The sequence below is a fragment of the Drosophila busckii genome, chromosome X, assembly GCF_011750605.1.
Source record: "Drosophila busckii strain San Diego stock center, stock number 13000-0081.31 chromosome X, ASM1175060v1, whole genome shotgun sequence".
Classification (NCBI taxonomy): domain Eukaryota; kingdom Metazoa; phylum Arthropoda; class Insecta; order Diptera; family Drosophilidae; genus Drosophila; species Drosophila busckii.
The window spans coordinates 7799781-7823152 of record NC_046608.1 but is presented as its reverse complement, the minus strand read 5'-3'; the positions used below and the strand labels follow the sequence as shown (position 1 = coordinate 7823152).

At 41.2% G+C, this 23372-nt stretch overlaps 6 protein-coding genes across 7 annotated transcripts; 2 read left to right on the top strand and 4 right to left on the bottom strand.

The window, feature by feature from the left end:
• On the top strand, nucleotides 1-1550 carry LOC108605436 (alpha-tocopherol transfer protein-like). 2 transcript variants are annotated; one of them, XM_017995118.2, is made up of 6 exons: nucleotides 1-126; nucleotides 384-543; nucleotides 603-684; nucleotides 740-1042; nucleotides 1101-1237; nucleotides 1301-1550. In XM_017995118.2, exons 1-6 carry the CDS (start codon nucleotides 21-23, stop codon nucleotides 1380-1382), a joined length of 870 nt encoding a protein of 289 aa, XP_017850607.1. In that variant the 5' UTR covers nucleotides 1-20; the 3' UTR covers nucleotides 1383-1550. The 2 variants fall into 2 exon arrangements, with proteins under 2 accessions (XP_017850607.1, XP_017850608.1); XM_017995119.1 differs by lacking the exon at nucleotides 1-126 and adding an exon at nucleotides 196-275.
• Nucleotides 1551-1748: 198 nt separating this feature from the next.
• On the bottom strand, nucleotides 1749-4272 carry LOC108605423 (protein crooked neck). Its single transcript, XM_017995098.2, has 2 exons — nucleotides 4062-4272; nucleotides 1749-4000 (listed from the first exon to the last, which is right to left on the bottom strand). Exons 1-2 carry the CDS (start codon nucleotides 4095-4097, stop codon nucleotides 1946-1948), a joined length of 2091 nt encoding a protein of 696 aa, XP_017850587.1. The 5' UTR covers nucleotides 4098-4272; the 3' UTR covers nucleotides 1749-1945.
• Nucleotides 4273-4681: 409 nt separating this feature from the next.
• On the bottom strand, nucleotides 4682-5851 carry LOC108605352 (odorant receptor 2a). The gene has a single exon (XM_017995021.1). The coding sequence runs from the start codon at nucleotides 5849-5851 to the stop codon at nucleotides 4682-4684; it is 1170 nt and encodes a 389-aa protein (XP_017850510.1).
• Nucleotides 5852-7491: 1640 nt separating this feature from the next.
• On the bottom strand, nucleotides 7492-10203 carry LOC108605428 (DNA-binding protein K10). Its single transcript, XM_017995104.2, has 2 exons — nucleotides 8959-10203; nucleotides 7492-7994 (listed from the first exon to the last, which is right to left on the bottom strand). Exons 1-2 carry the CDS (start codon nucleotides 10126-10128, stop codon nucleotides 7845-7847), a joined length of 1320 nt encoding a protein of 439 aa, XP_017850593.1. The 5' UTR covers nucleotides 10129-10203; the 3' UTR covers nucleotides 7492-7844.
• Nucleotides 10204-10456: 253 nt separating this feature from the next.
• Nucleotides 10457-13132, top strand: LOC108605424 (vacuolar protein sorting-associated protein 33A). Its single transcript, XM_017995099.1, has 2 exons — nucleotides 10457-12106; nucleotides 12167-13132. The coding sequence occupies exons 1-2, from the start codon at nucleotides 10685-10687 to the stop codon at nucleotides 12581-12583; spliced, it is 1839 nt and encodes a 612-aa protein (XP_017850588.1). The 5' UTR covers nucleotides 10457-10684; the 3' UTR covers nucleotides 12584-13132.
• A 2125-nt stretch (nucleotides 13133-15257) lies between these two features.
• Nucleotides 15258-22544, bottom strand: LOC108605416 (serine/threonine-protein kinase Tao). The gene is made up of 12 exons (XM_017995086.1): nucleotides 22445-22544; nucleotides 20408-20805; nucleotides 19835-20339; nucleotides 18792-19775; nucleotides 17314-17487; nucleotides 16884-17246; nucleotides 16693-16815; nucleotides 16507-16623; nucleotides 16266-16439; nucleotides 15980-16201; nucleotides 15801-15919; nucleotides 15258-15703 (listed from the first exon to the last, which is right to left on the bottom strand). Exons 2-12 carry the CDS (start codon nucleotides 20635-20637, stop codon nucleotides 15580-15582), a joined length of 3135 nt encoding a protein of 1044 aa, XP_017850575.1. The 5' UTR covers nucleotides 20638-20805; nucleotides 22445-22544; the 3' UTR covers nucleotides 15258-15579.
• Between the last annotated feature and the right edge of the window lie 828 nt (nucleotides 22545-23372).

Here is a 23372-nt window from a genome sequence, read left to right as displayed (position 1 = left end):
TCGATAGCGATAAGTTAGGCATGAGCAGCGATAAAAGTGAATGTGATAATCAGCTCAGACGCGATCGAGAATTGGCCGAGCTTCGGGAGTGGTTTAAACACAATGAGAATCTGCCGCAGGAAATTGGTAAACATAAGTTTCTTTTATTCTTAAGGGATGCTGATGTAATCTTCAAGGGCACAGCGAGTTGTGGGAGGTGCCTGTTCAATTGTTTGCCAGCGAGTGTGCCGACACTTGCCTCTTTTGGCTGTCGCCGTCAAGTGGGCTTTAATGAGGTCGTTAGTAGGCAGCCAAGCATTTTGGCCATTTTAATGGCAACTGCTAGGCGCCTGTTACGTCATAAGTTACTTGAATATTTACACGTCTTTCCCTCTCCACTGTAGAGCCGCTGCTGCTGCGACGCTTTTACCAATGCATGTACTGCGATGCGGAGGAAACCAAGAAGCTTATTGAAGTGAATTATGCGCTGCGCAACAAGCATCCGCATCTGTTCATTAAGCGTGATCCGCTGGATGCGGACAGCCGGCGCACCTTTGACTATGCGTGAGTTGCATTCTAAAGTCTAGTATATATTTGTATATCAAACTTATTCTGCTTTATAGGGATATTCTACCGCTGCCAGGCTTGACTCCAGAGAACTATAAGGTATCGCTATATTGCTTCAGAGATTTCGAGGCCAGCAAGGTAAGCTCATAACTAAAACTCCTCGCGCTTGCTATAATATAGAACTTATCCCTAGATGCATCATACGGAGGACACGCGTGCATTCTTTATGGTTGCCGACTGTCGCTTCATAACGCTTGACGATATAGCTCGTCCTGAGATCCTCTCCGATGGTGAAGTGCAGATTTTTGACATGAAGGGCACTACCATGCGACATATCTCACGTCTAACGATTAGCACACTGCGTGCCTACATTAAGTTCCTTCAGTTGGCATTTCCTGTGCGCCTCAAGGCCATTCACATGGTCAACTGTCCCTCGTACCTGGATCGGATTGTAAGCATCGTTAAGCCTTTCATAAGTGATGAAGTGTTCAAACTGGTGCGTCCCTCAGCTTTCTGCTATTAATGCCTTAATCTAATATTAAATATTGCTATAGATACGTTTTCACACAACAAGCATTGACACGCTCTATGGCTTTGTGCCGCGAGCTATGCTGCCCCAGGAGTACGGCGGCGCAGCTGGCTCCCTGTCTACTCTGCGAGAGCAAACTCAGAAGGTTCTAGCTGCAAATAGGTAACTTAGTCCTTTGGCTATAAACATTTGTAATTGTACTTTAACATGAGTTACTTTTCACAGAGACTATTTGATGGATCCGCGGCACTGGCAAGTGGATAAGCCTGAGAAGCGAAATGGCAAATCCTGGAAGCTCTTTAATTGAACGGCATATGAAGCCGATTTTTTTGTTAATTTTTTTTTTTTGTGTGCGTTTCAAGTTGATCGTGGTGAGAAATACTTATTTTGGGATGGTTAGTGCATTTCTTATATATAGTACGCATATAGTACAATCTAAATTTTTCAATAATAAACTTAAATCTTTCAAATGTCAGTTATTTATATTCCAAACCCTGTTTTATTGAAGTGAATCACGTGTCCAGCAAAAAGGTTAGATCTATTAAATCGATTTTTGTATTGGCCTAGAAAGTTTAGTTAAAAAGAAAGTGGCTGCAGTTAATCAGGAACTTAGGTAATCGTATAAAAATGAGAAACATTGTTCAATATAATAGAATATAATTATATTTCTAACTGCCTGATGATGAACTTGGCAACAACTCAATAGTTTTGTGAGCAGCGAACATGTTACTAAATATAAAATACATATTTCACAATTTTAGTTGAGATATTTCGAAATATCATTTGAATTGACCGATTCAAATTATCTTGGCTTTACTGTACACAATTAGAAATTTATATAAACGTTCAGTTCTTAATATTAAGTAGCTATCAAGTATCCCTTGCTGTTGTCTCTGCTTCTGCTGGCGCCGGTGCAGGCATAAGCTGCGCATCGATTTCAGTTACAGTCTCCTTTTGCTTCTTCCACATCTTGGCCGCGGCAAGCAGCTTGAGGTTGGGTCGCGCCATCTCATCCTCGGGGAATATGTAGTCAAAGACCTCCTCCCAGCCCTCCTCAGTGCCATCCTCAGAGACAATCTTCTGTCGCTTCTTGATGCGTCGTGGCATCTTGTCCAGCACCTTCTGCAGCGCCGTTGCATCGTTAACCTCACGCTCAAAGTCACGCCAAGCCTCCAGCAGGAGCACGCGTGATTCCTTGTCGCCAAGCTGGCGAAGTGTTTCATTGGCTCGTTCGTAGACGCGACGCGCCAAACGTACGTTGAGGTCCGCATCAGCCTCGTCGTGGCCGTTGCTGGTGCTCATCTCAAATTTGGCAAACGACATCCAAACCTTGACATGCTGCGTGCGCTCCAGCAGGCGCTCATACAGCTGACGTGCCAACTCTGTTTCACCCTGCCCCACCTCAAAGTCAATGAACGATTTCCACAACAGCTCGGGCATATCAAGGCGTGGCTGCTGCACGGCCAGCTCATAGATGGCACGAGCACGGTCCGCGTCGCCTAGCAGATTCTCCAGCTCGGCAAACTTCATCCAGGTAACACAGTTCTCGGGTCCAAACTCCAGAAACTTCTCGTAGAGCAGACGGCAGCGATCAAATTCGCGTAGCTGTATCTCCAGCTCAATATAGCCACGAAACAGTTTGTCCCGTGGACACATGCCAATGGCCATGCCAAGCGTTTTGCGTGCACGTTGAAGCTGCTTGCAGCGCAACTCGAAATTAGCATAGAGCAGCCAGAGCTTGCTGAAAGTGAACTGCTTGTGGGGTATGAGCTCAAGGACGGTTTTGTAGATCTGACGCGTGCGCTCTTCGTCCTCTGCATCCAGTTCCTCATAGAGCGCATAGTTGATCCACATGTAGATGTAACGACGCCAATAGTTCTTTTCATTGGCTGGCGGTACATTGGCGATGGCACGCTCATAGGTCTCGCGTATAAGATCCTGGTTGCCCTCGGCTTCGATGAGACGTAGATAATCGAACCAGGCATCATAGTTGGTTGGATTGGCGGCCACCTCTTGCTCGTACTGATGCTTACGCTTGGACACAATAACATCCTCAATGCCAGCCCGATCGCCGTATTTCTTCTCATGTATCGTGTACGCTTTGAAAAGTTCTGGTGTGCGCTCCTTGGGCAAATGATCCAGAGCATATCTGTATATAGTGCGTGCACGGTCGTGTTCCTTTTGACCCTCTTCGAAGCGAGCGAATGCTATGAACAGACGCTCCTCTATATACTCGTCACCAAAGAACTCCACCGCACGTTCATATACACGCCGTGCGCCGTGAATGAAGCCATGCGTCTCCTCAAAGCGCGCAAATTTAATCCAGTACTTGACGTCTGGATGCACATAGACAAAACGCTCGTAGACCTCTCGCGCTCGGTCAATCTCTTTGTAGCGCAGCTCAAAGTTGACGTACGTTTGCCAGGCCTGCTCCTCTGGCTGCCACTCCATCCAGCGTTCAAATACTTGACGCGCTCCGGCCACATTCTCCAGCATCTCCTCCATGTAAGTGTACTTGTACCAAAACTGATTAACGCGTGGCATTATGGTCACAGCGCGATCCCACAGATTACGCGCATGGTTAACCTGTTTGTTTTTCATTTCCATTTCGGCGTATTTTAGCCAAATTGTCACATTGCGGTGTTCGTTGTCCAGCGCACGCTCCCATATAGAGCGGGCACGTTGTATTTCCTGCTGTTGTTCCTCCCATTGCGCATACTTGATCCAGTGGCTGACCACCATGCGATTCTTACGTAGATTGTCTTCAAAAGTTTTGCGCTTTCGCTGCTGGTAGTCGGCCAACTCGGCTGGATCTGAGATCTTTTGCTTTGGCGGCGGTGGCAGTATCTCCAAATCACGTTCCTTTGCCTCACGCAGCAGTTGCTCTGCCGTAATTTGCACCTCCGCCGGCGCTTTGTTTTTCACCTAAAATGCAAAACGTTTGGACGTTAATGTTTTGTGCCGCCGCGTTTGGTATCTAGCTTACCTTTGCCACTTTGGGCATTTTCTGTGGTCGATCCATATTGAGAAATAGTTATATTGTTTCTCTTTCAATAGTTGGTAAAGAATATTCGCAAAACAACAAAATATTAAAACCAAACTTTTTCCAGCTGCGTGTTGCGGTAAAACAAATACCCAACGAATGTACTCATAAGATACCAGTTCCCCCTGCTCATAAGCACTGGTCGATAAATTAATCGATATTTACGCGCAGCTGAAATTCTTAAATTCAAATTTGTATTTTCAAATGAAGTAAGCAATTTCATCAAATATATTTTCATACAGCTGAAAGCTATCGTTATAAGTTTTGAATATTTTTAGAGGATACTAAGTACTTGACCTATCTCTTTACCATCAACGTACGATAATCCAGACGAGAACATAATTTGTACATGAGGACACTAAATATTTCGTGCTTAGATAATACCACTAGTTGTCAGCAAACCTAAGAGACGATTATATAATAATATATAATTTTTAAATCCTGATATAAGCAGTCTCTAATAAAAAAAGAGTTCTAGTTCTAACAATCTACTTTGAGAGTATAGTAAGTATATATATATATATATATATATATACATCTCATATAGATGTGCTTAGCAATCTTTACTTGGCGCGCAGCAGCACAGTAAAGACTGAGTATGTTGACCTTATGATCTTTACAAAGGACTCCAGGGTCAGCGGTATATAGTTGCCAGCGTAGATAAGTGAAGGCTGCTGAGCGCGCTGTAGGCAGATGATGAGATTCTGTTTGAACTTCGGCAGCTGGTCAAACCAATCGCAAAAATAAAAGGCATTTAGCAACGCCTCGCTTTGGGTGCGCATACGATCGCCAAAGTAACAAATGATGAGCACCTCCAGAGTCACAGCCATAAAGAAAACCATGGACAGCACCATGGCGGAAAGGTCATTCGAATCGGCATTGTAGAGGAAATTCAAACCCACAGCACATTGAACGGCAGCGGAGCAGACAAATTGCGCCATACTGGGCACAGAAAGAATCTTTTGTATAATAGCATGAAGCTCCAGTATGTATATGTAATCGTCAATGCAGTCATTTAGTTCGATATAGTTAAGTTCCTTCTCCGTATGCTGGCCAAGACGACGCACGCGAAACTCCAGCGCACGCATGTGACCAGTAAGAATGCAGAGATATGCAGGCGGATAGGAATCATTGGCGCAATCCTGCAGCGCTTGCACAGTCAAGCCGAACAACTGATAAACAAGGATAATAATATACGTTACAATGGAGCACTCCCAGTCGAACCAGAACCAGGCGGGATAAAGCAGCACACGCTCGGTGGCGATGGCCACACGAAAGCAGCTCAAGGTGGTGCCAAAGATAAAGATGCCGCCGAATATGCGAAAGCTGGTACGAGATATCTTCACTGCGTCATGCAGCGCCTCCAGCTCATCGAGATCGCCAATGTCGCGGGCGCGTTTGTCCAACAACATGAGCAAGTCGCGTATTTCATTTAACTCGTCACGCATCACGTACACATTGAGAAACTTGAGATTGGCCAAAATATCCGTGATGGTAATGCTGAGATTCTCGCACACCTGCTGCAGATTCTTCGTGAAGAACAGATTGGCAACCAGCGTAAGCGGAAACAGCAGCGTGATCAGGGTGTTAATCAAAATGCCGCGCACCAAATTCCAGATGCGATTGGAGCCCGGAGTCTGCACGATTCCGGTCAACTCCCAGACACGCCAATGATACTCCACTGCCTTGTGAGTGTCCAGCATCGGTCTTATCTTTACTTCAATGTAAGGCATGGTGACTTGTTTACGTTAGAATCGCAATGGCAACGTGGGAGCGGCTTTTATAGACATTGCCGTGGGCTCATTATCTAAAACTTTTTGGTGGTGTGGTGACCAATAGAAAAGCCAATATGTTTGTTGTTTTTGTATTTGAGTTTTTATTGGTGACGCAGCAAGGTACGCCGTAGAAAATACGGCGCATATGCATATAATGGGACCAAAACATTTTGTGAAATTATGAGAACCGCAAATGTGGCCAAGACAATTGCGGATGATATGATATTTGTTAAGGGTGTATGCGTGTGTGTGTGTGTGTGTAAGCAGGTGCAAAATAATTGTAACGTTCTGCTATCAAAAATGCGTTTTGCGAACTCCAACTCTTGCGCTGGCAACCAAGGAGAAGAAGAAATTTATAGGGGGGCTACGTCAGTGGAACAATTTCTCGTATTTAAACTGTTTTCCGAAAGACTTGTCTATTACGTGGACATGGGGAAATAACTATGGAGGTAGGTTAGCAAGAACGCCACTTGGGCTTAAGTTTAAAGCATTTAAATTTGAATATTTAAGGAATTTATGCAAGATTCCCCCATTTGGAATGCTTATGGTAATTTTTGTTTACGAGTATTTAGAAGTAAGGCTTAAGATCTCAGGTTGGGCACGTGTGTTTATTTTTGTTACCACAATAGTTTTAAATTGTTACTAGGCTATGCTATTAATTATAAATAGTTTTGTTTTCTCCAGGTAGTTTATATATATTTTGCTTCAAGGTAACCTTTATTATTATTTATGTTAGGTACCTTTAAAAGGAGGCATGTTTTCTATATATATTCATATTTATATGTTTAAATACAATGTATATGTGTTTATGTATAAATGTTTGTGTGTGTGTGTATGTGTTCAATAGAAACTACAGAATCTCAGGTTACATATGTACATATAGGAATTGCAAAAATAATTAAGTCACTAGACAAATATGCAATGGACAACAATTATGAACGATATATTGTTATAGTAGAGGAAATGTAACACGTAAAGCAGCAAGGCTTTGGGAAACAGAGGGGTGAGGGGTGAGGTTGTGGGGAGGATAGAAAAAACACAAAAACAAATCGTCGATGCACACAATGAACAATATTTTTGTTTTGTTTAACTCAAATCTTAATTTGTAATTTTTAAGAATTAATTTAAAAATACAATTAAGCGAAAAAATTATCGTAATATCGTTTACAAAAAGCGTTCTCGTATACAATCAAAGATGAAACAGTTATACAACAAAATTCGAATATTTCTTTTTGTTTAACCTTTTCTCGTTGCCTTCCCGTCGCGTTCAAATTCAAATTCAATGGGGAGCGAAACATATAGTCAGCGAGAAAAAGTTGAGCATTCACTAATAAGTTACGAACTGGCATTCATTAAATATTATTATAAATTATTAATATTATTTAGAATTAGAATTTCTTTATAATTGTTTTTGTTTTTTGCTGTTTTGTTTTGCTTAACAAATTCCAAAAATTATTACAATACTTTACGTTACTTGACATTGAACATTTAAATGTATATAGTATAAAATGGTAATAAATTATTAAATTTAATTTATATTTGAAATTGCATGTAGTCTATAGAGAATTATTTTGTTGTTTTCTAGATTTGTAGTCACATGAAATTGTTACAAATTATTGCAAATTGCTTTCAATTTGAATTGATGATCTGTAATTTAAAGTTAAGCTCAGTTCTCAGTCGCAAAACGAAGCGACACAATATTGTATTTGATTGTTTTTTAACATTATTATTTAAAATTATTATAATTTAACTGCGCTACGATTATCATCATTGCTTGCTTTGCTGTTGATTGTTGATTGAATGGTTCGCGCTCTCTTCAGGTTTCATGCATTTCTTTCTTTCAATCTCTATGTATTGTTATAAATATTGCCAGTATACAAATAGAACAAATTAGAAAAACATTTGCCGAGTTTTATCTATATAATAATATATATAGATAGATAGTGAGAGTCTAGTTTGTTTTCGCTGGCTGTGATTGTTGTTGATTTAATTCGGTTTGATTTTGGGTTTTTGCATTTGGAATTGTTGCATCTTTTGTAATTCCGACCAAAGCGGCGGCGTTCTGATTTGAATTTGCATTTTTGTCTTTGTCTTTGGCATCCTGCAATAGAATAATGTATGTATGTATGCCAACGTAGTATATATAGTATGCATGTATAAACAAAACAAAACTGTTACATATAGTACTCTAAACATTGCGTGCAAAGAAATTATGTTTTCCAAATCGTCAATCGTGTAATCACAACAAACTTTCCACATTTAGTTATTGCAAATTCAAATTCAATTCAATTCAAGCTCATTTCGAGCCTTGATACCATATAGAGATATGTATATATACAGACATATGTAGTTGACTGTGCATCTATTTACAACACGCGTAATCAAATGCAAATCAATCGTTAAACATAAGTTTGAAAATCAAGTATTAAAAATTCATAAAGGAATTCCAAAAAAAAAAAATAGATTAGTGTAGATAGATAGATAAAAATGTAGGTTGTGTAGGTGTGTGTGTGTGTATATATATAGATGATACACGCATCTTCAGATACTTTGATTTCAGTATGAATACAAATTAAATAGAATTACAAGATGCTTCTATCTGATAGCTTTCAAAATTTAATCCTATTTTTTATCACAGTTTGAGTTATTTAGTCTTTGTTTACTTTTGCACTATAAATATCTGTAGCTATGTGATCACAAATTGATATGTATAGCAATTGATGCGAACACAGTTAACTAAATTTTATAGCTGACCGCTCTTAATTATTAATTTTGATTTGTAATCATGAAGCAATCAAAATATCTGCAACTATTCATAATAGTTTTTCCATAGGCCTTATGTAAGTGTGTGTGTGTGTGTGTGTGTGTAATTGTATGTATGTGTATGCATTTAACGCTGATAAATCTGGAAGAATTCCGCGCAACTGCAATTTTGAGAATCTCATCTGGCCGCAACACAATGAGAGCAACTGTTAGCGGGGTGAAGGCGTCAGGAGGTGGGAGGGTGTGATAGAAGAGTAAGTAGAAAAAATTAATAAAATGTTTTTGATTTCTTAAATGTTTACCTTGCCCATAACGGAGGCGGCCTCCTGTTTTAGAAACGACTCGCGCGCCTTTTCATACATGGACACAAATCTATCGCGCTGCACTTTGAACTGGGCAAACAGTTCATCGTCCTTGTTGCCTTTCAGTCGATTCTCAATGTCCAGCTTTTTGTCATTCTCGGCGCGTATCTCGCCTGTCACCCAAGGTTTGTCGATAGGATATTGATTAACTAAATTTTTAAGCGTTTTAATTGTGCTTTTCCCTTTGAGCACTTGCTTAATTAACTTCGGATTAGGTTTCTTTATTTTGCCGCCATTTAGATTGTCATTCATGTGGTTCATATTGAAGGGCCCGACGCCGGGCGGCATGACACGCGGCGGCATGCGCGGACCCATCATATGTGGACCCATCAGAGGCGGCGGCAAAGGCGGCCCGCGTCCGTTGCGGCGCATGAAAGGCGGTGGCGGTGGACCACCCATGGGTGGCATGGGGCAACGCATGGGCGGCATTTGTGCTTGATAAGGCATGGGCGGATATGGTGGCATAGGACCTCCTATAGGACCAGGTCCACGCGGACCCATTGGTCCCGGACCCATGGGTCCCATCATATGGCGTGATCCGCCACGAATCGGCGGTCCTCCACCCATTTGTACTCTGTTAAAGGCGCCACCATTGCGCTGTGGTCCATTGAATCGATTCGCATTCGGTGGGTAAAAACGGTGCTTGCCATGCGGATGCGGCTGCCAGTTGGGGTCTCCGCCATGCATTTGCATTGGATGCATTTGTGGTGAGTAAGGCGGTTGTTGCTGCTGTTGATGTTGCTGTTTATTGCCCCTGAACTGTTTACCTTTCAGCTGCTTTTTTTTGCCGCCATCTGTCTGCCCTTGATTTGCCTGGCCATTATTGCCGGCTTGTGCGGCTTGCATGGGCACAGCTGCTTCGACGGCGTTTGTCGGTGGAGGTGCTTGCACTGGACTGTTAAAGTCTATATAGAGCGGATCGCTGGGCATCTGGCTGGAGGAGTACATAATCGGATTCTTTGGATTTGCATGCATATGGGGACGAAAAGGCTTCCTGTACGGCGCCGCAGCGGCACGCACATTCTGACGATGTTGCTGCTGTTGCATGGCTAAATTCTGTTGGGAATGATTAAATGCTGTTACCACACAATCTGGGTAAGCAAATTTCATGAATTTTTCACAAGCGTTTCTTTTAACAACTGGCACAGCAGAAATCCGAAACTTTCGTCACAAACTTAAATTATATTTTACAATTACATAGAGATGAAACCAATGCCGAATGTCACCGCTCGATAGTAACAACATGATTTTCGATAACAGCTGGATGATATGTGCTTGTAAGTGTGCTTTTATTGATTAACAGCTTGCAATGTATAAAATACGCATTGAACCTTTCATATTAGCAGTCGACTATCTATATAGTATACAAATAAGCTTGCATTGACGTCCGTAAGCTTGGGGCTGGGTTCGGAGATAGAGCTGCTTTATTACAACTTTGCGCGCAGCTGGCAACCCTAGCGCCCCCTCAGCTGTGGTAATTACAACAACAATGAGTGGGCGGTGCAACGGTGCCTGCAGGAAAATAACACGGATTGCATCTAAACAACCACCCACTCATCAACCCAACTGCCCACGCACGAAATTCTGGGAAGTAGCTCAAATCTATTTATAGCTCTCAGCAGCCGAAGTGGCACTTGCAGCGTAGCTGCACAATCAAAAGTCAGATATGTTTCCCCACTTGAAGAGTGCACGAGTGAACCTGCAACTCCTGCAGGAGGCTGCTTGTCGCCAGCTTGTACAACAACTGACCTTGATTGAAGGCTCCAAGGTTATTGTTTTAGATGACGCAATGATCGGTCCTTTGGGTCTAATAACTAAGCCCAAGCTATTTTCGGATCGCGGCATACGTCTTTTGCCGCTAAAACCGGAGATTCGCGTACCCAAGGAGATACGCAATATTATTTATATACTGCGCCCACAGGTGTCCCTGATGGAGACTCTTGTGACGCAGGTAAAAGCTAACATGTTGAATGGCCGTCAATTTCATTTGTATTTCGTACCGCGGCTCTCGTGCTTGTGCATCAAGCAACTTGAGAATAAGGATGTGCTTACCGCATTTGGGCGCATCGATGAGCTCCCTTGGAATTTTTTTCCGCTTGAGTACGATGTAGTGAGCATGGAAATGCCGCACTCCTATCGCGAGGTGACCATTGAAGGCGATTTCAGCTGCCTGTTCCAGGCAGCTACTGGGTTGGTTCAACTGCAGCGTCTATACGGGCGCATACCGAAGATCTATGGCAAGGGTGTGCAGGCACAACTGGTCTGGGAGAAGGCCAAGCAGCTGGCTATTGACGAGAAGACGCTCTACAATGCCGACAGGGGCGCTATAGATCAGCTCATTCTGTTGGATCGTGGCATAGATCTGATGTCAACGCTGGCCACTCAGCTAACATACGAGGGTCTTATCGATGAGTTCTACGGCATACGTCAGAACCAATTGTCGCTACCGGGGGAGCACTTCTCCTCCTATAATGCAGCCGACATGGCCAATGATTATGGCACTGGCGTACAGGAGCGCTTGCTGGCCACCTCGGATCGCAAGCTCATCATGCTGCATTCGGGCGAGCATTTGTATTCGGAGCTGCGCAACAGGAACTTCAATGAGGTACGCAATGTGTTGGCTCGCAAAGTGCGTGAGATTCAGTTGCACATGAGCGTCAGCCGCGAGGATCAGTCAGTGCAGGAGATCAAGGTCTTGGTAGAGCGCTTGCCGCAGCTGATGAAGCTTAAGGAAGCAACCTCGGTGCATACCACCATTGCCGAGCTTATCGATCGCCAGATCAAGGTCGACTCCTTCGGTGAAGATTTGGTCGCCGAGCAGGACTATATGAACTGCGAGGACATTGACAGGCCCAGCGCGTACATTGATGATTTAATCGCGCGTCGCACAGACTTGCGCACTGTGCTGCGTCTGATTTGCATGCAGTGCGCTGCCGGGTCAGGCTTCAAGGAGCGCGTGCTCACCCATTACAAGCGTGAGCTTGTCCACGTCTATGGGCTGGAAGTGCTGCTGACCTTGCGCCATCTGGAAAAGGCCGGGCTAATTCGCTTGCAAACCGAGTCCCGTGCTTATGCTGTCTTACGCAAGGTATGCCAAGACTCAAAGCTCCAACTGAACAATAATAATTAATTAACCCATTTTTATTAGACATTGCGTCTAACGCTTGAAGGGAATCCTGAGATCAATCCGACGGACATCAGCTATGTGCATAGCTTCTATGCTCCGTTAACTGCACGTTTGGTGGAGCACTCGCTCCGTCCATTGGGTTGGCAAACGCTCAAGAGTCAGATTACCAATCTACCGGGTCCGACTTTCGAGGATTTCCAGGTGCAGTTGATTGGCATAGGTGGTCGTCATGCAGCAGCTGCTGGCTCTAAAGGGGATGGCTATATGTTGCATTCGCGTCGTGTGGTCCTGGTTTTCATTGTAGGTGGGATAACTTTTGCCGAAATTGCAGCGCTGCGCTTCTTGGCCGCTCAGGAGGACAACAATGTGGAGTTTTTGATTGCCTCTACCAAGATAATCAATAAGCACACATTCCTCGACAGTTTGATGAGCTCTTGAAAGGAGCGATTAAGCCGTTTGGATGCATTCCGCTTGTCCAAGAGCTTGGGAGCTGTATCCGATCTCGTTAGGTCGAAAGAGATGGCAGAGTGTGAAAACCAGAGATTATTAATAAGAGGACGTCAAGAGCTTGAGAAAATATTGTTAAGCAAGAAAAAGAAAGTTACTTTTCGACTATCTTACACCCCTACAAACGTTTGAAAATGTATTTTTGAATAACCCAGCAGAGGTCTATATACAAACATACATATATTTATTCAATATTCAACATATAGATATCCTGTGAGATATCATTTATATCTATGTGTGTAGTTTGAATTCCAATAACAACATCTATTGTCTGCTGTTTTTAAAAGGTATTAACCGCAGCATCTTATATACTTAAACATTCGGGCTTTGCGAGCTTTTGCGAACTTATCAGTTATATTATATATCCAATATGCGTTTATGCTTGGAAAATGATTAGACGTCTCTATTAATCCGTAGACATTTATCCAAGTATACAATATACAAAATATCAAATAACCATGTATACAATATACAAAATATATATATATATATATCTGAGTTATCAAAAGCAAAACCGACATTTTATTCAAGTAGTTAATATGTGGTGTATTTGCGGTAGGGGTAAGCCAGCATTTATATATTTAATTTTTGTTCCATTTTAAGACCCCCCATGATGTTTTGTAATAAAAAATGCATACTTATGTACAGTTTTGTTTTTATCTTGTTTTGTTTATTTAATTTTTTTTTTTGTTTTATTTGATTGACGTGTATCAATTAAATTGTTATTCGTTTTTCCACTTCAAAAATACAATTTATTAATTAATAATTAATTAGAAAAAAAAACAATTTTATAAACATAAAAAATATTACATATGTATGTTTTGTGTTCCCCTTACGCACTGCTATCTCTCTCTCTCTCTCTTTCGCTTTCTCTTTCTAATCCCCGTGCTTCGCTAAATGTTAAGTTTCCTTCCACACTTGTGTTTATCTGATAAATCCATGCAATGTATTTATTAACGCACTAGAATAATACTAATACACATATTATCCATATATGCTGATATATATTAAATAGCATATATCCACATATATGTACATATGTTATATATATTTAGTGGTTAAGCCCCAGTGTCTTGTTTTTGTTGACAATATATTTTTGGTAGTGACTGTGGTGCCACCCCACAGCACACATTCACGTCTTTGTTGTTGTTTTCATAAAAATTAATCAGTTTCATAGTTTCTAAACGCAAAATAATGGTTTTGTTGTTAATATATATATTTTTTTTGTTTTTGGTTTTTTTTGTTTTATATAATTTTGTTTACTAAAAATTTGATTGCTACAAATTGTTAAGTTTTGTTTTTATTATTTTAAGATCGTGTATGGTGATCGGTGATCTTGTGTATATATATATAAATATATATATATATAAGTGTGTGTATTTATTTGTAAAAAGTATACAACAAAAAAATTTTTAAAGAAAAAATATTTAACTTTTCACATAAACATAAATTGTTAATAATTAAACATTTTTTATGCATTTAATTTTCTATACAATTTTTATTGTTTTTGACTAAGCTTGGTTTTGCAATTTGCGTTAATTAAGTCTATAATAGGCTTACTTTTAAGTTTTAATATAGTATTTGTTGTTTTTCTTTTTCTTTTTTTTTTTTAATAGCAAGTCGTCAAAAAGTAAACGTAACGTAAAAATTGAAATATTTTGTTTTTGTTTTTTGAATATCAACAACATGCAAAAAATGGCGCAGTAGCAAATGTTATTTAATTAAACCATTAAAGTTGGTTCTTTCGCATTTCTTTTAAGTTCCTGCGATGGCAGTTGGCTGCTTACTCGACCTGATATTTTGGAATCGTTAGCGAATCAACGAAACGATCTTTGAATGACTACACGATCGTGTAATCCGATCCGATAGATTTCCTTCTTTACCACTTGCTGCTCTCCTTTTCGTTAGCGTTGAGTTGAGCGTGGCGTAGAATTGTTCTTTTTCTTTGTTTTTGTAATTATTTATATATAATTTTGTTGATAATTTGATGCTTATAGTTGTTGGTTTGTTTGCTTGTTTTTTTTTTTAATGCGAGCGCGAGTTGACGTTTAACAAAACACAAATTTCAAACACACTTTTCTTGCAAATCACGAAAATTGTTTGATAACAAAGAAAATTAATTAAATTATTACTGTAATAATATCAAAAATTCTCAAAAATTAAAACATAAACATTTTGCATACACATATTGTTGTTGTATATAAAACGTAGTTGCTGTAGGTTCTTATGGTTGATTTAATTAGTTAATGTTGTTGTTGAATTTGTTTATGTTGTTATTTTGTTGCTTTTGTTGCATGAATGACATTGATGCCTACATATATAAAAGATGTCTTCATGTTGTTCTTGGTTGCTGTTGTCGTGTTGTTATTACTGTTAATTAAATTAATTTTAATTTTATTTAATTTGTTGCTCTTACGTTTTGTTTCTTGTATTAAATTGTATTAATTTTATCATTATTATTATAATTTGTATTATTAATTATAATGTGGTTTTCTTTACTCGAATTTATTTCGTTTAAATACAAAATTTATTGCAGCGTCAGTTTTTTTTTTTTTGTTTTTTATGTTATGTTTTATAACGATTAGAAAATACTATTTCTTTTATGTTCTTTTTGTTGATGTTTTGCAATTTGTTATTTTTAAAGTTAAATGTTTTTTGTATATGTTAGAGAACGTATAATATTCATTCATAAGGCTACAAAAATAGCAGTGAACTGTTCTTTGTTTTTTTGTAATTTATAGTTGCTTGTGTCGGGTTCTATTTGTTGCTGTTGTTGTTGTCGATTTTGTTAAAGTGTTTATATTAAAATTTCCATTAAAATTATAATAGTTCATATTACTATATGGTTGCTGTGTTGTTTGTTGATGTTGCTGCTGTTGTTGTTGTTGTAGATGGTGTTGTTGTTGCTGCTGCTGTTGCTGCCTATGCTATAGCGAACCAGCCGGAAAACTTGTTGAACTATTGCTATGAGCTAAACTAATCATGGAACCAGACAAGCTGCCCTCCTCATCCGGATAGGTCTCGCGTGATACCTCATTTAGTGATAAAGTGCTGCAATAATTGATTGAATGATATAATGTAATGTTTGACTGATTGGATATAGTAGATGTGCACAAGTATGTGTGTTATGTAGTATGCGTGTAAGTACCTGAAACCTAAGACTATGGATTCATTATCAAACGCTTCCAATTCTTTAGCATGCTTCTCGTGCTTAAGACGCAGCCTCTCGGCACGATCCACATTAAATTGCTGCAACTCGCCATCCATCTGCAAAGAGTTGCAAAGAGTTAAGTGCCGCAGGTGGAAAGGCAGCGCATTGATTGCTACCTTAGTCTCGAGGAGATCGCGCCTCACACTGACGCGATTCTCTAGCTCACGACGCTCACGATCGCGCTGCTCCTGCGCCTGCTTCTTGTTCTTGTTCTGATAGGCTGTGAGCATATCCAGTTCGTATTCCAATTGCTCATTGGTACGTTGGCACTCGATCACTTGACTCTCGTCCAGTTTATAGCTTTGACTTTGGAACATATCAGCAATGCTTTGTTCATACTGGAATAGTAACAGGGACAGATATGAGCAAGAACGCTACGATTTGTCCGCTGATTATATTCACCTGTTCGCCCAAGAGCGTCAGCTTGCGATGTTTCTCCTCCTTGAGCTGCTTGATCACCTCCTTTTGTTGCTCTTTGGGTGTCGTCTGCAGCACTTGCGCCTTGTAGCGTTTATATTGCTTCGTCTGCGTTTTGCAAGTCTCCCGAAACTGTTTGCGTATCAGCAGCTCCTTTTGCTGTTAGTTAATAAAAAGCATTGAATACAAATTAAGTTTGAATATGTGCATGATGTATGCCGCCTACCTTAAGGCTCTTGGGCTGCTGTCTTAGCTCAAGCGCATGCTTGCGCAGCAGCTCCTTCTTAATGCGATCCATGTAGTCTTTTTGATTGTGCAACTCCGTATCGTGTTGCTTGTTTATCTGCAAAGGCAATAGGCAATACGCATTATTAACTATTGAAAGTATACTGCTTGTTTTTTGCAAACTCACCTGCTCCTCGCGTAACTGATGCACGCTCTTCTGCTGGCGATATTCCAGCTCTTGTGTCTTTTCATGATGCTTCAACAACATGCCATGTGCCTGCTCAAGCTGCTGTTGCTTTTTGCTCAGCTCCTGTACAAAATTAAATGCATGAGCTCATGTTATGTGTACTATGTACTATGTGTGCTTTTGGAACTTACATCACGCAGCAGCTGATCCTCTAGCTCGTGCAGCAGATTCATGCGTCTTCGCTTAAATTTGCGCATCTCGAGGTCAATATATTGCTTTTGGCCCTGCAGCATGCGCTGCTCCTCCTGGGCCTCATGCTGCTTTAAATTATCCTTTTGTGATTGCAGTGTTAGATCACGCTGCCGCTTTGGCGTTGACTCATCCATCGAGAGCTCACGTTTCCAGCGCTCCTTGTTTGCCTTGTACTCCTTTTTGCGGTTCAAATCGAAAACCTTGCGATCGCCCTCCTGCTTCAAAGTAATCTCTTTGTGTAGTTTTTTCTCAGCCGCTGCCGTCTGCTTTGAGCGTCGCTCCACGTCCTGCTGATGCTTGGCCTGCAAGTGAACAGCGATGAACAGAGTTAAGTAATCAAAATAGTTGCTCGCAGTCAATAATTATTACCTCTAGACGTTCTAGATCTCTGGTGAAGTTATGCAACAGATTATCGTATTCCTTGTCCAGTGCCGATTTGTGCGTTTCCATTTCCTGCTTGCACTTCTCCTCCAGCTTCAGCAGCGTGGCCTGGTGCTCTCTTCGCATGCGCTTGTAGCCGGACATTTGTTCATGCATCTCCTCCTGTGTGTTTAGAAATTTTTGTGGGCAAGCGAAACACACATCAACAAAAGCTCATTAACAATGCACATGTGTATCATTTAAATGTATGTATATGTCTGTGTGTGCTGTGTGTGTGTGTGTGTGTGTGTGTGTGTGTGTGTGTGTAAAGTGCAATAAGAACAATAACAAGAGCAACTTACTAAACTACAATTGAAATCGGGTGACTGCAGCAAACGCATTTTGCGCTTAACCTCAAATCGAGCGAAAGCAATGAATTTGATATCCATAATGTTAAAAGCAACACTTGTGCAATTTTATACACACACAGCATAAAAGTAGAAATTAAAAATAAAAGAAAACTTAGGCTAATAACAAAACTAGAACAAGTTCAAATACACAGTGTGCATTAAATTCAAAATGTCGTCCTTTTATAGGTGCAGGCAGAGCAGAGCGGAAAGAGAAAGAGAGTGGAAAGTACAAGAGCGAAAACGAAAACGAGCGCCAGAGCGAGAGCGTGAGGTGAAGTTGAGTTCAAGTTCGAGTTGAGTGCAAATGAAAAGAAACAAGCTAAGGCTAAGCTAGTTGATCAAAGAACCGTTGTGCCAAGCTTGAGTGCAATTTATGCTTATGTATGTATGTATGTATGTATGTGTTAGTGTATGTGTTAAGTAAGTACACAACTTCTTCATAAATATGTACACACATCCATTTAATTGGCATGTATGTATTTATTTTGCATATGTACAAAGGTTTGTTGTTTGTGTAAATTTATATAGACTAGCTATTTTGGACTTTTAGGAGATCACACAGGGACAGTAATGTAATTGTTTTAGTTCTTTTTGACTAGTTGCTTTAGCTTTGCTCTGGTCGAAGCAGTTGCTGTTGTCATCGTGGTCATCAGAGTCCGGCGGCTCATTGTTGCCACAGCAGAAGCAACAACAGCAGCAAAGGAAGTTATAGCGCGCCTAAAATGTGTGTGGCCAAAAGTATAGAGAAATAGAAACAATAAACAGCGTAAACACCAGCAAAGTAAATTTGAATAGTAGTAGTAGTTAGAGTAGAAGAGAACTCAAAAATTTGAGAAGATTGGAGTGGGCAGTAAAGCATAAGCAACGATTAATGGTGGAAGAGGCTACGCTGGTGAGTTTTTGGTATGGTCAACGCAACTGTAAGCAAACACACACTCGTATGAGAAGATGTCAGCACTGAAGAGAGCAATAGCAAGAGCGGCACACACACACACACACTCACACACACAGGCATACGCTGAGAGAAGAATATTCTAACTGTTGTGTATGGATTTGAGTTTTGTTTTTGAAACTCACCTGCATGTGCTCCTTTTGCTGTTTGGTCACAATGCTGGTGGTGCGAATGGTGGCAAAATTGTTGGGTCCATGATCGTTGACTGCATTGGAGATGGCCTGTTGGGAGGAAGCCGACGTCGCAGCATAAACCGCTGCCTGTCCTGCTGGCGTCGAAAGATAACGCGGCGCAATGCCTGGCATGCGATGATCCCCGCCCGCTGGTGAGCCGCCGCTGCTGCCCACAGTGCTGCCAGAACCCATGCCCATGACTCCGCCACTGGTGCCCATGTGCAGCATTACAGAGAGCGGCGGCGCTGGCGCCGGTGCGGGCACGACCGAAGCTGAATTTGTGGGCGTCACATTGTTGTTCATGCTGTGCATTATGTTGGGTAATGGCGGCAGATTGCGATGTCGCGACGAATTGCGCGAGACGGCGCCGGGCGGCTGCTGCTGACCAGCACTGGACCAATTGCCCATATGTTGCTGCTGCTGCTGTTGTTGTTGCTGTTGTTGCTGCTGCTGCTGTTGTTGGAGTTCGCGTTGATGATGCATGGCCGCTGCAACGGCGGCAGCCTGCTGGTAATGATGCGCACCAAGATGATGATGATTCTGTGCAGCAGCAGCTGGTATGGAATTTGATGAGGAGCTCTGACTACTGGCCGCTGAGACGCCCACCGAGTGTATGGAGTGCTCGGAAGTAATACTATTGCTCTTGCTGCTATCGCCGCCGGCATGATCATCCTGCTGATCATCATTTTCGCCGACGGCGCTTTCCGTCTCGCAGGTGTCCACCATGAGTATCTTCTTCATTTTGCGATAATTGAGATTGTCTAGCTCGCGTACCGCCGACTTGGTGCGTGCAATCAGCTCCAGCAGCACCGTCTCCGAGCGCGGTCGCGTCACATAGGCATGCTGCAGGAGTTTGGCGGATGAGGGACGCTCTACGGGCATCTTCTTCAGGCAGAGATCCACAAAATTGCAAAACGTATCCGACCAGTCGTTGTTCTGCAATGCATCTCACAAGATTAGTAAGGATATCAATGGGAATGGATGGGCACACTTACCGGCAACGTGGGCGATTCATTCTGGGCAATGTGATACAATGCGGACATGGCGTTCATATTGAAGTAGGGAGGCTTGCGTTCGGCCAGCTCAATGCAGGTGATGCCCAGCGACCAGACATCCACCTTGCCATCGTACTGTCCCTCATCCATGGCCAGTATAACCTCGGGCGCCATCCAATAGGGTGTGCCGACAAAGCTATTCGCCGGACACTTGATGGCCGCACTGCCAAAGTCGGCCAACTTCACAACGCCATTGTCCGTCAGCAGTATGTTGCCGGCTTTGATGTCGCGATGGATGCGTCCCAGCGAATGCAAATAGCTCAAGCCGCTGAGCACGCCCAGACAAATGGCGGCGATCTCATCCTCATGCAGAGGCTTCTTGTGCACCTCAATGATGTCCGAGGCGGAGCCGACGCAATACTCCATGACCAGCCAGGCGGTGGATTCACGCAGATAGCATCCCTTATATTCAATAGTGTTGGGATGATTCAATTGACGTAAGAAGCTGTAAGTGTTTCAAAAGTAATTTATTAATAATTAAGTAATTACAAATTATGTGTTTTTATTGCTTGCCGTATTTCCTTGAGTATGTCCTGCCATTTCTCCTGACTCTGCTTGCCCGTATAGGACATCTTTTTGATGGCCACAATCTCCTTGTTGAGATTGCAGCGCGCATAGTAGACGGCACCGAAGGAGCCATGGCCAATTTCACGCAAATCCTCAAAGATCTTTTCCGGGTCATGCTTGTTGAATAGATCGGCTATTTCCGGATCTTTGAGACTACCAGGACGTGCCGATGGCATCTCTGTTATTCATGTTCTGTGCGCGCTGCGCTCCTCACTATCCACTTCTTCTCTTTTGCTTTGCAAAACTTGGCGTTTCCTGCTGCTCTGCCGTTGCTGCTAAACTCTCTTGCTCTCTCGCTCTTCCAGTCTCTTTTGCTCCTGCTCAGGCACAGACGAGGACACACGCTGCAAGGCAATCAATTGAAATGATGGAATCACAAATGCCAATTCTTCAAATGGACATAAATTTGTAGCCATGCAATGTACAAATGTGTGATAATCGATCACAAGTGATTCACGCTCTCCGTTTATTTAGCGCCTGTCTTCGCACACACACACACTCGCACACACAATCTCATATACATATACACACTCTGATATCTCATTGAGTATTCTACACGAGCAAAACGGGCTAGCGGCCGCTTATCACAAATATGTGTGTTATTTTTATTGTTCTTTTTTGTTGCGCTATTTTGGCACTATTTTCACCGAAAAGTTCTCGCCCCAAAGACGGAGACAAAGCCAATATAACGGTGCATTATGGTCAAGAAGACTCGACTCGTTGGGCCGCCGCCGTCGCCGCCTGACGAGAAGGTCAAGCGAACTTTCTGTGTTTATTTAGTGTTTTGTTTTTTTTTTTTTTGAAAAACCGTAGCGGGGGCGTAAGTCCGGAGAAAGCCACACACGTGCATATGCACACACACACAAAAACACACACATCCATACGTACCAACTTAAGTATCTAACTATGAGACTACGTAATTGACAGCGGTACTTTTTTAATGCGGCAGACTGACACAAAAAAAAAAAAAAACAAAAAGGGTTGCAGCACTTTACATTTACATACTTTACATACTTATATGTATATATATTTTTTGTCACTGTTGCTGCTCCAGACGGCAGACATCAGCCGATTCGATTTGCCTGCCTGCTTGAGAGCTTACAGCTGAGTATTCTCTAATCATTGTGCTAATTGTTGCAAACTATATATACATACATTCGTACATACATATTTGATTTGTTTGGAACCTTTTTTGTTTTAAAAGCTTAAAGGCAACACGCCTATTTTTTCATATATACAAGCATGTCACGCTCTTACACATATGCATACACACACACATATACGCATGCACACATATGCGATTGTTCGGTGTCAGTGTTGTGTTTTGCATTCGGCCCCGTCTTTTTTTTTTTGTCTCTCCGTCAGACACATTATTTGAACATTTAGCTTTATGTACCGTTGCTTTTTAATTTAATTTGTTGGCTTTTCGTCTCTCGCTGTGCTTGTCTGTTAATTATGGTTAATTTATCTGATTTACAATTTGTTTATTTGCGTTTATCTAGCTTTTTTCATTTAATTTTTTGTTTTTTTGGGTGCGGACAAACACATACAAAAGACAAATCGCACAAGCGCTGCTGCGACGTCGTCATTCGACATCGCTGCTACTGCTATGCCGCTCTTGTTCTCGTTGTTGTGTTATTGCGAATTGCAAATACCCATTATTGTCCTTATAAATCCATTGTTTTTACGTAATTTGTTTCTTTAAGCAGTCTCGTAGTGGTTTTTTCACAATTAAAAATTGTTTTTCTTGCATATTGTACACACAAACACACACATATTTAGCAGCGAGACAGCATTTATATATGTATATAGACGACTATGGTGCGTGCTCTTTCTAGCTATGCGGCTGCGGCGCACTCATACACACACGCACGCACACACACAGACACCGAGACACAGACTTGTCAGGCAGTACTTAAACTCATGTAAAAAATATGATAAAACTATGGAAAACTATGTTTTCTTTACACCAACGCCGCTTACTTTGCAAATTGCACACTTTTGTTAATTTATCAACACGGTTGCGGCATTTTTGTCCCGCTTGCGTTGTTTTTTGCTCGCGCAACTGATTAAGATTTTTGTTGTTGTTAGAATGGCTGGCACACCAGTGTTGCCAAATTTCCTGGGCTAAATTAGCTTGATCGATGAAAAATGGCTAGAAATGGCTAAAACTAAATGGCTAACTAAAATGTATCACCATTATTATTTGATGATTTATAGTGATTGATGCTAAGATTTCAATTATTGAATAGATAGATAGCCCTTAAATGTAACTCTTGTAATTAGATTTCTAGCTAAAGGCAATTAAGAATATGTTTCAGCTATTGCAATTTAAAAACAACTAAGTGTATCTTTTAAATTGCTAACATTCCAGCACTGACGCACAAGCACCGACACCACAATTAATGTAAAGACGAATAATCGAATATTTTTTTGCTGCTTATCGCGGCTCAAATCGAATAAATTAGCTAAAAGATCAAATGCATACATGAACATATTTAAAATACTATCTATGTAGATCGATAGAAGCCCAAAAAATAGTATTTCTTGTAAATAAAGTGGAAAATGTCTATGCTTTTACAGTCGTTTAGCAATACTGATTTTAGGTTTGCCGCGGCATTTAAATACTTCAATGTACTGATGTTTTTGAAATTAAGTTGAATATATTTTATGCGCTTGGATTTGTATTATAAACAAAATACATTTTATTGGGTTCTTTATTAGTTTTTTTTTTAGCATTTAAGCTATTATACGTCATGCATTCAACGTTGGAGAACTAAACAAGTTTTTAATCATTGTACAATGTACATTCATTTGTTGGTTTTCCAATAACCATATGTTAATAATAAATTCACGATAAGGCTAAATGCACTTTAAATGTTTAAAATTAGTAGCTAAGAATTTTGATCTT